The following is a 13,114-nucleotide window of genomic DNA, read 5'->3' on the forward strand; positions in this document are numbered from 1 at the left end:
GTTGACAGGGTTTTCAGGTGCCATCTTTGCAAGGAGCTGAACTGGCGGTGGCGGGGGTGGTGGTGCAGGGAGCTCACCTTCTGCTGGCCCAAGGGAGGCACAATGCTAGCTGGGAAGACGAGTTCTAAAAAGACAGATCAGAAGGCTTTGTCAGTTTCCCTCTCTACAGAGTCTACAAATATCCCTGCTCAGGGTGGGGTCTGTTTATTTCCTCTCCACCTCTGGCTCTGTCAGTTTCACCTCGCCTTCTGGGACCTGGGGAGGAAATAAACCTCCTGAGCGGTATCTTCCTTGCTGGCTCTGTAGAGAGAAATTGACAAAGCCTTCCGATCTGTCTTTTTAGAACTCGTTTTACCAGCTAGCATTGCACCTCTCTTCGCTTGAGCCTCTGCATGTAGTTGATTTTGTTTAGAGAGACTCTCAGCCTAACTGCCCTCAAGGAATTGTTATGAGGATAAAAGGCAGCTGTGAAGAAGAAACATACTCTTGGAGGAAGAGTAGGACTTTTTTTTGAAGGAGTATGTTGATAGTGGTGGTACCAGGGTTATGGAATCCTTTCCAGAGGCCCATTAAGTTTAAGGATGCAAAGGTCCATCCTAACTTTTGCATTCTTAAACCTTTCTTTTCTGATGATGTCTGACTAATTTATCTCTGGTTGATGATGTTTATTGTTTGGGCTACTAAAATTGTATTTTATGAATATATTCTACTGCTGGTGATTAGTGGGAATTTTGTCTTGCTGAGTTGATTGATTACTATTGATAACACTGTTTTATACGTCATGCTTCTGACCAGAAAGCAAATGAAAAATACTCTAGCCAGTTGAGTGATCCTATGTTCTACATTCAGGGTCACATATGACTGTGTATATTGGGTTAAAGTTGTGGATGTGTTCTTGGTATGGTGAAGTTTTGGCTGTTGGGGAACAGGTTCATTCTCTCTGAGTGGAGATGATTGACCTGGGAAAGCTGAGAAGATATATGGAAACTTGCCAGACAGTTTCCATCCTCATGCTGATGGGAAGGAAAGTGTTTTCTGAGGAAAATGGAAATAATCCCTTAGGTTTTTGTGCTATTGAACTGGAAGTGAAGTCTAGGGATTGGAAGATTAAACACAGAGAGATTGATGGGTGTGAATTGCTTGCCTGATGCTAAGCTTCTGGACATCGTGGACATCATATATGGTCTATTAAGGCTGAAAGTTTGGGGGAGGAATCCATGAACATGGAGCTCATCAGCACCTGTGACACTGGACAATAAAGTTGTGAAGACTTGAAAATGTAGCTAAGATGTTGAAATGGGGAAAATTAAAAGCACCATTATGGAAAAAAATAAGTTGGCAGTAAGGCAAGCAAAGAATTTGGGAGTCCATATTGCTAAATACAGTGAAACATAACTTGTTTTATTAACATAGAAATATTATCAGAAGCAGGAAAGCAGCTGGGGGGCATTTTAACAGAATTGCCTTTTTTGCTTTTTAAAGGCACATAAAGATCCAAGACACGTACTTAATGGGATGAGATTGCAGGGCTAACTGATGAATTTTGTGGGCATTCTAGCCATTTATTTATTTATTTATTTATTTATTTATTTATTTATTTATTTATTTATTTATTTATTTCCAACCTTTCCTTGAGCACAAGAGTCATAATTTCAAAGATTACAATTTAAGAGAAACAGTTTATATCTGCAGTTTATATTCTGTTAAAAGCCTTGGAAAATTAAACAGCCTTGCAACTCCTAAAATTTCCTAGAGGTGTTGCTTCATTCACTTCCTCAGGAAACCCATTCCGCAGAGTGAGAGTGACAATGGAGAGCAGAGGCACTGATGGATTCCATATGGAATACCATAAGTGGGGGAACAGCCAGTAGGTGGTAACTTGAGGCTAGCAGTTGGTGCAGGGGGATATATGGAATGAGGAGGTGCTTTAGATATGTGGACCCTAGGCTGTAAATGGTTTTAACGGTTGTAACCAGCATTTTAAATTGGACTTAGAAACAAACTGGCACAGCGTGTAGCTGTTTTCAGGTATGTAGGATATATTCCTACTGGCTATCCCCTAATAACAACTGGGCTGCCCCATTCTGAGCCAGCTGAAGTTTTTGGGTTGTCTTCAAGGGTAATCCTATGTAGAACACATTACAGTAGTCTAACTGTAGTTACAAAAAGATGGGTCAGCTTTGCCAAGTAGGCTGAGTCTAAGAAGGGTGAGAGTTGGCAAGTAACTCTTGGCCACTACACAAAAACTGTTTTTCAAGTAATAAGGTTGAATACATGAGCAGGCCTAACTATGTTTCTGGGAAGAAGGAAGGGGTGATGTCATTAGGGTGTTAATGCTTAAGGGGCATACAACTGCAGCTCTCTGTCAATTATATCAGGAAGATGGTGGATCCCAATTATCCCGATGGTGGATCCCGATTATCCTGGAGTGTTTGAGAGTGTTTTTTGTGGCTTGTACTGGCCAAACAGTCTTACAGGGTAGCAAGGTAACAGGATTGTTGACAGAGTTTTGTGACTAGATGAATAACTTCTTCATTATCAAGCCAAACTTCAGCAATCTGGTGCTATAGTGCACGATAGAACTGGCTGCTGAAGCTTGCAGCCATGTGAGCAGGAAACTTCTCAACTAGCTGTTAGACTAAATGGTACAGCAGTGGAAGTATTTTTGCTCCTGTTTGGTGCATGAAAGAGTCACGGAGGGAATTTGGAGCCAGGGAGTGCAGGGGTGTGTGAGTGTGAGTGAGAGAGATCAGATCACTTCTCCTCCTGCCTCCTGTTTTTCTTCCTTATCTAACTGGTACTCAATTGCTTTCATTATTCTCTGCCTTCTAGAAGGCAATGAGAACAGTTAGCTAAAGCCCTAATATAGCTTTAGTGCTAACTAGTTGTTAGCTGTAAAGCTGCAAGGGAGAGGGAGTTAGTGCACGGAAGTGGGTTCGAGGTTTCCTAGGTGTCTGACTGTGCCCTGCCAGCAGCATTCCTAAACTGAGAAAGGGTGAAGTTTCAGTGAATTCTTTGCATTTTGTTATCTACTTTCAAGATATGTAGTGGTAAATTTAGAATGAATGAACAAACATTAGAACAAAGACTTTCTTCGATTGAAAGGAAAGTGGGCAGTGCCTCACTTTGATTTGTTCTTGCTTATGGATTTTCAGTTGCTTTTATTTTTCCTTGGGTAATGTATTAGGTAAAAGTGCCCATGAAAGCTTATTCCACAAATAACTGCTTTGACATTTAAAAATATACAGAACTGTGCTTATGGGTTCCCATTCTTTTAACTGTATGATGGTACAGTTAAAAGAATGGGACCCATGAGTAGGGGTGTGCTGCAGGGAAAAGATTAGGTTTTCCCGCTTCGGATTTACCCGAAGCGGAAAAATGATCCAGAATAGCCCCAAACCCAAAGCAGCAAGCTGCTTCGGGTTTGTGTTTCAGAAATCACTTCAAAGCATACCGAAGAGAGATTCCCACCGTCCCCCTTCCCCCAACCCCACTTACCTTGAAGGCTGGAGTAAGCATTCTGCCGCTGTCACCACAGCCCGCAGGACGGCAGGGAAGGCTGCACCACCGCTTCGGCCTCTGTGGCAGCCAGCAGGGCGGCAGCGAACGCCGCTGCCTGCACCACTGCAGAGGCCGAAGCGATGCCTGCTCCACCTCCGAGGCCGAAGTGGCGGCCGGCAGGGCGGCAGTGAACACGGCGGCAGGCAGGGTGGCAGTGAGCGCTGCCGCTGCCCGCACTGCCTCAGAGGCTGAAGTGGTGGCCAGCAGGGCGGCAGAGAGCACCAGCACCGCTGCTGCCTGCACCGCTGCTAGAAGACTACCCCAGGTAAGTGAGGTGGTGGTGGGAGGGCGGGAGGCTAGGCACCCTTTAAGGCCCCAAAGCTCCCCGAAGCAATCCAAGGAAATACCGAATCTTTACAGAGCGAGCCCGGTTTGGGTTTTTTTTACGAACTGGGAACCGAAGCGCACACCCCTACCCACGAGCATAGTTTCTGTTGCAGCTGTGCTAGAATCTGCCATATTTGGGTGACAGGGCCAGGCAGCTTTGTACAGCCTGCCTTCAGAAATATTGCAGAATCATTTGTGGATCACACCCATAGCCTCAGCACGGGTCCTGACTGGTATACCTTACCAGTCACACATCACACCTGTCCTGCGCCAGCTGCACTGGCTTCCAGTTGAATTCCGAATCAGGTTCAAAGTGTTGGTTCTTACCTTTAAAGCCCTGAGCGGGTTGGGACCAGCATATTGTCGGGACCGCCTCTCTCTGTATGTTCCCCGGAGATTGCTTCGATCAGCGAATAAATATTTACTTGTGGTCCCCGGCCCTAAGGAAGCCCGCCTTGCTTCAACCAGGACCAGAGCCTTTTCAGTCCTGGCCCCAGCCTGGTGGAACGCTCTGTCAATGGAAACCCGGGCCCAGCGGGACATATTATCTTTCCGCCGGGCCTGTAAGACAGAGCTGTTCCGCCAGGCATTCGGTGATTGAAGGGGGTGGTGCCATGTTGGCCTTCCACCTTTGGGGTGGGGGAGGGTTCTCCCCACCACTGCACTTTGTCAATTTGTTTTATTGTTTGTATATTGATTTTAGTTCTTGTTTTTATCGATTTTAACTGTTCACCGCCCAGAGCCCCTTGGGATGGGCGGTATATAAATTGAAATATAAATAAATAAAATAAATAAATAAGTTAAATGCTATTTACTTTACTATCGGAACATCATGTCTTAGGTACTCTGGTTAAAATATTGAGTACTGTTGCTATTCATTTCCTAAAGACATAATTGATTTTTTAAAAAGTATTGTACTGTAGCAGTAAGGTCATTCCTAGACTGATCAGATTATATACTTACTGTGTTGGTAAAAGGAAACCAATTCTTTAAGCTTCAAGGATTTAAACATAACAAACTCTGACGCTAAGCTACTTTATGGTGCTCCTATTTGGATTTCCGCTTACGATCAAGCAATTGAAAGAGTCCAATCTAAATTTCTTAGGAAAATCTTGGGGCTTCCAGCTTGCGTAATTTATGCAGCAATTTGCCTTGAGACAAACCAGAGACATTTAGTTACAAAGGCATGGATCTCAACCTTCAAATTCTAACTTAGCCTACGTTTTTGAAGCGGGCCTAATAGTCTCATAATGTATATGTTATGCGAGTCTAACACGTGTGACTGGTTGAACTATATCGAAAGGAAAATTACATTGATGGGGCTCAACATAGAAGATTTGTACCTTTTATCTGAGAAGAATGCTTTTGTTAGGATTAAACAGAGGCTAATAGACATGGAGATGCAAGACCTTAGAAGCCTCGCTTTGGGACATTGCTCTCCTGTTCAATGGGGGATTCCATTTAGTGATGCGCCAGCAGAATATTTTTCCTGTTTAGTCGATTCCTGTATTGGAAGGGCATTTATGTTGGCCCGTTTTAATGTGCTCCCTTCTGCTGTACTATTTGGGAGATTCAAAAAAATCCCATTTGGAGAAAGGTTATGCCCCTGTGGGATGTTGGAAATTGAGAATACGGCCCATGTACTTTTATCGTGTAGATTTTATGATGATTTACGTGCATTTTATTTGGATTACCTACTGCAATCGCTGGAGGGCAAATCTGTTGAGAGTAAGATAGTGAGTTTTTTAGCCTCAACCAAGGTTGAAGTCACTGAAATGGTGGCAAACTTCCTTTACCATGTATACAAGAGGAGAAGTGTGTTTAGAATGTTTAACAATTAACAGGCTCTGCCCGTTTTCGACACTGTTATGGTTATGCCAATAAAGGTTCTGTCTTGTCTTGTAACAAACTCTGAAGATTAACATCTTCAATATTATATAAATTAGCAAATTTTATTTTAACAAATTTTAGTTGGGTTTTTTTTATTGTGTTTTAATATCTTTGGTTTGCTTCCTGAAATGTTAATTTTTTTGTCAGCAAATACGTAGCTTTTACACACATTCAAATATCACACAACATGTACATTTTATGGTGAGGATGAAGAAAATTTATTTCACAAAATGTGGAAAAACATTGGGCCAACCCCTGACTGGCTTTGGGGTCTTTGCCCCAGTATATGTGACAGAGCAGCTTTATACTAGTTGTGCTTAGTTCTGGATTGCTGGAAGCAAAGAATTTCCATAGAACAGGAAGAGTCAGCAAGATTGGGACTTGTATGGATAAATTTTGTCCCCAAATCTTTTTAATTTGTAAACCTCTGGCCAAGATGATCAGGAGCTTCGGACTGGGTAGTCATTAATACATGAATGACACCCGGCTTTATATATCACTACCTAATCACTACCTAGTAAATACCAGAATTCTGAAGCGGCTTGCCGGGTAAACCCAAAGTGGGAAACCCGAATCTTTTCGGGATGCACACCCCTAATTAAATTAAGCCAGAATATTCTTTTAAATATGGACAACATATTTAAACATTTAAACATGGACAAGATAGTGCCTGTTGATTTCACAGATGTGTATAATTTTATAATGTCTTTTTTATTAAGTGTGAAAAGTATGTATTACTGATTCTATTTATTTTTATTTCAGACGAGTCTTTCCAAATGGGGATGGGGAAGCCTTGTCATCGTGCTTTTTTTAATAAAGTTTGGACCATTTGTTATATTTTACATCTTCTGCTTTGTGAGTGGGTAAGTATACCATTTTTTAATTATTACTGTTTTGAGCTATGTGAAGCCAAAATGCCCAGCATTTTGGTATGTACAAGGACATAACAATGCTTAAGGAACTTTACCCTAGTTCCTTGATGATACGCCTCTGTCTTGCTTGTTCATTTCTTGAAATTATTGAGCATATGTTAGCAATCCCTTCAGTGTACCTGAATCTTGTTGATAAAGTATTGTTACATATTGTATGCAGATACTCACTTCAACCATTTATGTCATGGGGGACACTGTAGCTCAGTGGAATGGCCTCTGCATTGCATACATAAGGTCCTAGGTTCAGTCACTAACATCTCCAGTTAAATAGACTAGGCAATTGGTGATGTGAAGGTCCTCCACCTGAGACCCTGGAGAGCTGCTGCCAATCTGAGTAGACAGTACTGACCTTGATGGACCAATGGTCAGGTTCAGCGTAAGGCACTTCATGTGTGTACTTAGGTCTAATTTGGTCTAATTTTGGAATTCAATTCAAGGACAAGTGATTTCTAAATCCCAAGGTAGTTTAGAAATCTGTGTTCTATTGAAGTTTGGTTTGCAGCTAAGGTTACAATCCTACGGATGCTTACCTGGAAATGAGCCTCACTCCATGTAATGGAACTTAGTTCTGAGTAGACAAGCCTAGGATTGCACTAAAATCACTTGAAGAACATGAATATTTTAATTTTGTATTTTTATGTCTCATAAACCAATTTCACATAATGAATGCTGCTATTCCATTTACTTACTTCTCTTCATCTGTATATTTATATTTTTCAGTGGATGATATCGTAGATTAACTGTAGATAACTATTCTATTCACAATGAAGAAGCTAATTTAAAGATATTAAGTAGAAGTTGGTTTCACAGAAATATGCTTGTTCAATTTTATAAAACATTTTTAAGGTATAGCAAAAGTTCATTAGCATGAAGTGGGACTGGGACAGGGAAAATGACACTTTTTTCTGTTTGGGTAAATTATTTTGACTAGCATGTTACTAAATGACGGTCTCAGAATCTAAAACTTAAAATATACTTTAATTCTTCATAGGGGGTTTGTGGTAATGCTTTTGTTTGGAAAAACCAGTTCAGAGAAGTACCTTGAACAGTGTGAACACTCCTTCCTTCCTCCAACGTCATTTGGCATTACTAAAGTAAGCAACATGAGCAAAACGTAGTGGCAGGATTTTTATTAATCCATGTTTCCTAAGGTGAAATTTGTGGTGTTTCTCCTCTATCACTCTGCTTCTTCCAGTTTTGATAATCCCTGCTATTTTCTGTTGCTCGTGAATAAGTTTTTTTCTCTAACAGTGAAAATGAGGTGATAAAATAAGAATTGTCAAATATTAACACATTGCATAGTGTCAGAAAATGATTTATGGGAATAGTTAAAATACATAAAGTGAGGGCAGTGGCTTCTATATTTTTCCTTTGTATTTTTCCTGTGTATATATTTTGCAGATAAGTTACAGGCCCTTCTTTGTTGCATATTCTGTCATGATTACCATTCTAGAAATTACCCCTTTTATAGGTTCCCTCATCTCCTTTTTTCTTTGACTTTGCGTTACTTTTGTAAATTTAAACTGAAAAGCGAGGCAAATATTATGCCCCAAAAGGGATGCCAGGGCATGAGGTAGATGTGGCATCATGTGATGCATGAATGTCACATCTGGGCAAAATCCCAAATGCGGCATCAGCCAGTGCTCTGGAGTCTCTATGGTAATTACTCTGTGATAATACCATAGAGTTTCTGGAGCATTGGTTGATGTACTGACATTACATCTGGGCTTTTACCTGGACTTAATATTGACAAATCATCAGTTATGCCCCCATTGTGGCCTGGAGGCGAGTATGGGAGGGTTCATCCAGTGCGAGAATGCTGCCTGAAGTTGGCAAATGGCATGTTTGTTCCGCAAAGACTTGGAAAATTGGTAGATTTTTTTCAGTTAGAAACAAAGCTACTAAAGAAGACAAGGTTGGGTAAAATCTTCCTCTAGTACATGGGTAGACAACCCTGGGCATGTGTACCAAACTAGCACACTAGACCATTCTCACACCACACAAGGCCAGTTCTCTGAGCAATCAGTCCCCTGAGCTCCAGCCCAGTGGGGGAAAGTGACAAACATATCTTATGTCCATCATTGTCCCCTGGACTAGCTGTGTCCAAAGTGAGAGTCAGAGGCATTGGCAGCCCCTTTGGAGTTCAGCTTTCTTTCAGTAAATCTGACCAAGTACCATCCTCATTTCTTGTTTGCTGGCATACCAACATAAAATACTACAGGTGGATGTTGTTGTTTTTTCAGTCCTTGGGTCAAAAAGGTTGCCTACCTCTGTTCTTACTGAAGCCACTAGAAATGTGTTTAAGGCCCAAAGAGCAATGATGCTCTGCGTTACATGGATGGAGTTTCAAGCGTTTTCCCCCTTTAAATAATTAATTTTGAATGATTAACTCATGTTAAAGCATTGTTCACTTAAGTATTGCCATGTTCCAGGAAAGTACATGCCTGGTGCTTGTGAGCCCAGTGAAAATGATCATTTTCTTCCTCCTAAGAGCAGCCCTCATGTGCTGCATCATAATAGGCTTTTTCAGAAAACAGGGAGAATTAAACTTGAGGATGTGGTCTAAGGGGCTTGCTGTTAAGAGAGGAAGGAAGCTGGCACATTAGGGACTATTCACAGATTTGCTTTCTTACTGTAAAAGTAGACATGCATCATGATTTTCTTTCCCTGTGGAAACTGTATACTAAAAGTGTCCAACCTTTCTTAAAGTGCATAGATGAAATGAAACAAGAAAACAAGTCTATTAAAATTGATAGGAGGCTGACCGGTGCCTATATAATTGATGAACCTCTACAACAAGTAAGTTTTAAAAATATTTGATTTATACTTACTATATTTACAATAGTTTGTGACCTCCATATTAAATTAAATTTGTTTATTGAGTTGAAATGGAAAAAGGTGTTGTAAAGTAGAAGTTTATAGTGTACAAACAAATTCTTACAAAGCTTTATTTCATTTACACTTCAGAGTTGACTCATATTAAAATGTTATCTTTTACCCTGTTCAGTCATATTCTGGGAATAACTCTCAAGCTGGTGAGCCTGGGGACACTCATACCCTCCTACTTCCCAGTCTTCACGTAATGAGTGCATTTATTTAAACAGCATCTTTTCCTAGCCACCTGTGTGAAACTAATGAGGAGAAAACCTTCATTAAGGATGGTCTAGGCCTTTCCAAGCCTTTTAGAGGAATCTTGGGGAAAGCAGTAGCTGTTCCTCCTCCCCACCCCCCGCAAGCCTGGAGAATTCCTCCACCTTTTCTAGTCATCTCATCTGTCCTCAACCTTTACTCACATATTCTGAGAGAGGAGGCAAGGAACAAAATCGAAAGTATCCATCTCTTGGCAGTGTGACATATTTGTTAGAGTGTTGGACTGGGAGAGTTATTCCCAGAATATCTGGGAGGCCCAGGTTTGAATCCCCTCTCTGCCATGGAAACTCACTGGATGACGTTGGGCCAGTTACACCCTCTCAGTCTGACCTACCTCACAGGGTTGTTGTGAGGATAAAATAGAGAAGAAAATTATGTGGGCAGCTCCGGCTTCCCATTGGGGACACATGCTGGGTCAAAAAAAGAAAACAAACAAATAAATAATTGGCAGTGAAGGCTTCTGAATCTTCTATTAGAAACAAAAAGTCTGGACACTTGTAAGGGTTTTAAAATTTATCTTGGTCATTAAATCAGGAGGAATAAGAAGGGTTTGCATCAGGAGACTAACATATGATGCAGAAACAGGGACAGGGAGTGCTGATATATAAGAGTACTGGCCCAGAGAGCCATGGCAAAATATGGAGGGTGGACTTATAACAGGTAAAGGATTTTGGAACCTTTCTGAAACCTCCTTCCCTCCCCACTGCCTCTCTTTCTCCTCACCTGCCACCCACATCTTTCTAGGTACATATTAGGTGCAGACTATGCTCTACTATAGTGAGATTCACCTCCTTTGGGTCATTTCTGACATCTTGGGCTCTTTATTCTAAAGAATCTGAGGATACCCAAGAGGCACATTTGGGGGTTTTATTGAGATTTGTATGTCCTACAGAAGTCTACACGTGTTGTGCTTTTTGGCTGTTGATGGGGGAATTTGTCATGGATACCTTTTTCAGCCCTTTTGCTCTGGTGCCTTAGACCCCCACCCTGGATGTTGTTACTGGTCTCTCTCTTCCTTTGCTTCCTGCTGTTTCTCCCTCTTTGGGGTTTTGTGGTATTTTGCCTCTTCCCAGAGTCCAGCCTAGCCCAGAAGCCTCATCTGCATTTACAGCACATAAACCATTCTCCTTCATAAGGCTGTACTCTGGATTAACTTTCAGTATACTTTTTTTGCATGTTGCATGGAAGAGGCAGATTGTTGTTTACCCTTTGCCATATGATCTTGGCCACAGACATGGTGAAGGCAAACCACCGGAAACAAATGTGACAGACCAGCAAGCAATGCCTAGAATAGAATTTGTGTTTCCTGTATTATGTGCATAGAACATGCTTTCTTCTTTACCCTTTGTCCTTATATTGAATCTTAGAATTGAGAAATGGAAGTCTTGATGATGCTACTAGTAGCATAGTCTAACATTTAATAGATCCATTTATTTAATTATTTAAATCTTGCTCGTTCCTCAAAGGTTACTCTAAATGTGGCATTTTCCTGATACACAGCAAATTGTTTGTGCTTTTTCTAACAGAAATAGGCAAAATTTATTAACCTCTCCAGATCTGCAGCACAGTACCTGTGGCTTTTGTTTTTCTGTTCTGAGGTGCTGCAAAAGCAGGCCTTGCTTTGTCCCCCACCCTCGGTACTTTACTTGCAAAATAGAAGATACTCTGAACTTGACAAGGACGCAGTACAGTCACTGTCCAAGACTTACCACTTTTCCTTAGATACCTTTTTTTATTTGTTAGCTATCTTCAGGAAAAGCTAGAGATATAAAATTTCCAGAAATTTTGAAGCCATAGAGAAAAATAACAGCCCCCTCTCCCCCCCCCCCAAATGCAGACATTTGTGGAAAAATTGAAATCTATGCAATACTTTTAACTTTCCATGTTTATAAAGCCATTAGCCCCTACTTAGCCTTCACAGCTTCCTCGGTAACAAAGACAGTTCTGACTTGTCTCTATGTAGGGGTTCATTTTGAGAACCCTGACTAAGCTAAGTCCACATGTACCTGCATTTATTGTTTGGGAAATAGGCGGCTGTGATCTTATGCATTCTGGTCATCAGCAAGAGGAGGCAGAGGGGCACGCCTGAAAATCTCTTTGAGAACTATGATCAGTAACTCTCTTGAAGCTTTCACAGATTATAGGGAGTTGTTTATGTTTTTGTAACATATAATACCTTCCTTAATTGAAAGGGCAATCTTTGTTAGTAGTGGCAGAAGGTGATTTTTTAAAGTGCTTGTTAAACACTGCAGACAAAATTGGCTGTTTTGTGAGGGATTAATATTTTATTTGTTAAAAATTTTAGGTTATTCAGTTTTCTCTGAGAGACTATGTACAGTATTGGTATTACACACTAAGTGATGATGAATCCTTTCTTCTTGAAATCAGGAAGACTCTTCAAAATGCACTGATTAAATTTTCTACTAGGTAAGATTGAACCATTTCAGACTCATTCATAAAGCTTTCCCTAAAATTATCCCAGTGGCTTATTTTTTCATAATTAAAAACAGATTTTGTAACAAAACAATAAATGAGTGCATGATGTATTTTGAATTGTTTCTCCTCTCAGTGATAAATTACCTTTTGACAGAGAGAAATAGCTCTGAAATTTGTATTAGTAATATTTCATAAAGCAATACATGTTGAAATTTTAGTAATAAAATATCAAATGGTAAGAGAACCTTTCTCAATATCTCAGTTGTTTTTAGTTCCATCAGTAAGAGAAACTATGTCCTTCTCAGTTTGTAGTAGGGTTGTGGAAAAAGCTGGGTGAAACCATCACTTATAAAAATTTGATACTTCTGATAACAAGCAAAATATTTATGCCTTTTCTACTGTGAAACATAGTGCTTCATTTTCAGGAAGCTGGGCTTTTCACTTCTTCATTGAATCTAGAAGAGGAAATTAGTGCTGCTTTTCACAAGAAGAAGAACCCATCGTTTATAGTTTAGACAAAAACTTACCAGTTAGAAAATCCTACATACTGTTAATTGTGACTTCTTTGAGCAGTAAAATACAACTTTGTAATGGTGAAACTTGTTCCACATATTCCTTCTCAGTTGATTTGTTTCAAAGAACCAGTGGTTTTTTTGTTCTTCAAAAAAATGGTGCCGGTATAGTACCCATGTAAGATAACATTGATTTCCACCAATTCTACCCCCCTCAGGACTTGTAAGAGTCCCCCCCCCCCCAAGGTGTTGGTACTCAGTACTGGTGAGTACCACCACAAAGAAGCCCTTTAAAGAACTATATAT

General features: G+C 40.5%; 1 protein-coding gene across 6 annotated transcripts in view; it reads left to right on the forward strand.

The window, feature by feature from the left end:
• SNX13 (sorting nexin 13) overlaps positions 1 to 13,114 on the forward strand; it is a 96,829-nt gene that overhangs the window by 25,619 nt on the left and 58,096 nt on the right. For 5 of the 6 annotated variants that reach the window (XM_054990863.1, XM_054990867.1, XM_054990866.1 and 2 more), the window contains exons 2-5: positions 6,541 to 6,641; positions 7,702 to 7,804; positions 9,420 to 9,509; positions 12,166 to 12,287. In XM_054990863.1, coding sequence (XP_054846838.1) covers positions 6,541 to 6,641; positions 7,702 to 7,804; positions 9,420 to 9,509; positions 12,166 to 12,287 — 416 coding nt within the window. Of the gene's footprint in view, positions 1 to 6,540; positions 6,642 to 7,701; positions 7,805 to 9,419; positions 9,510 to 12,165; positions 12,288 to 13,114 lie in introns of those variants that run through there. The other variant, XM_054990868.1, reaches the window with a different exon arrangement.

Source organism: Eublepharis macularius, chromosome 11, assembly GCF_028583425.1.
Source record: "Eublepharis macularius isolate TG4126 chromosome 11, MPM_Emac_v1.0, whole genome shotgun sequence".
Classification (NCBI taxonomy): domain Eukaryota; kingdom Metazoa; phylum Chordata; class Lepidosauria; order Squamata; family Eublepharidae; genus Eublepharis; species Eublepharis macularius.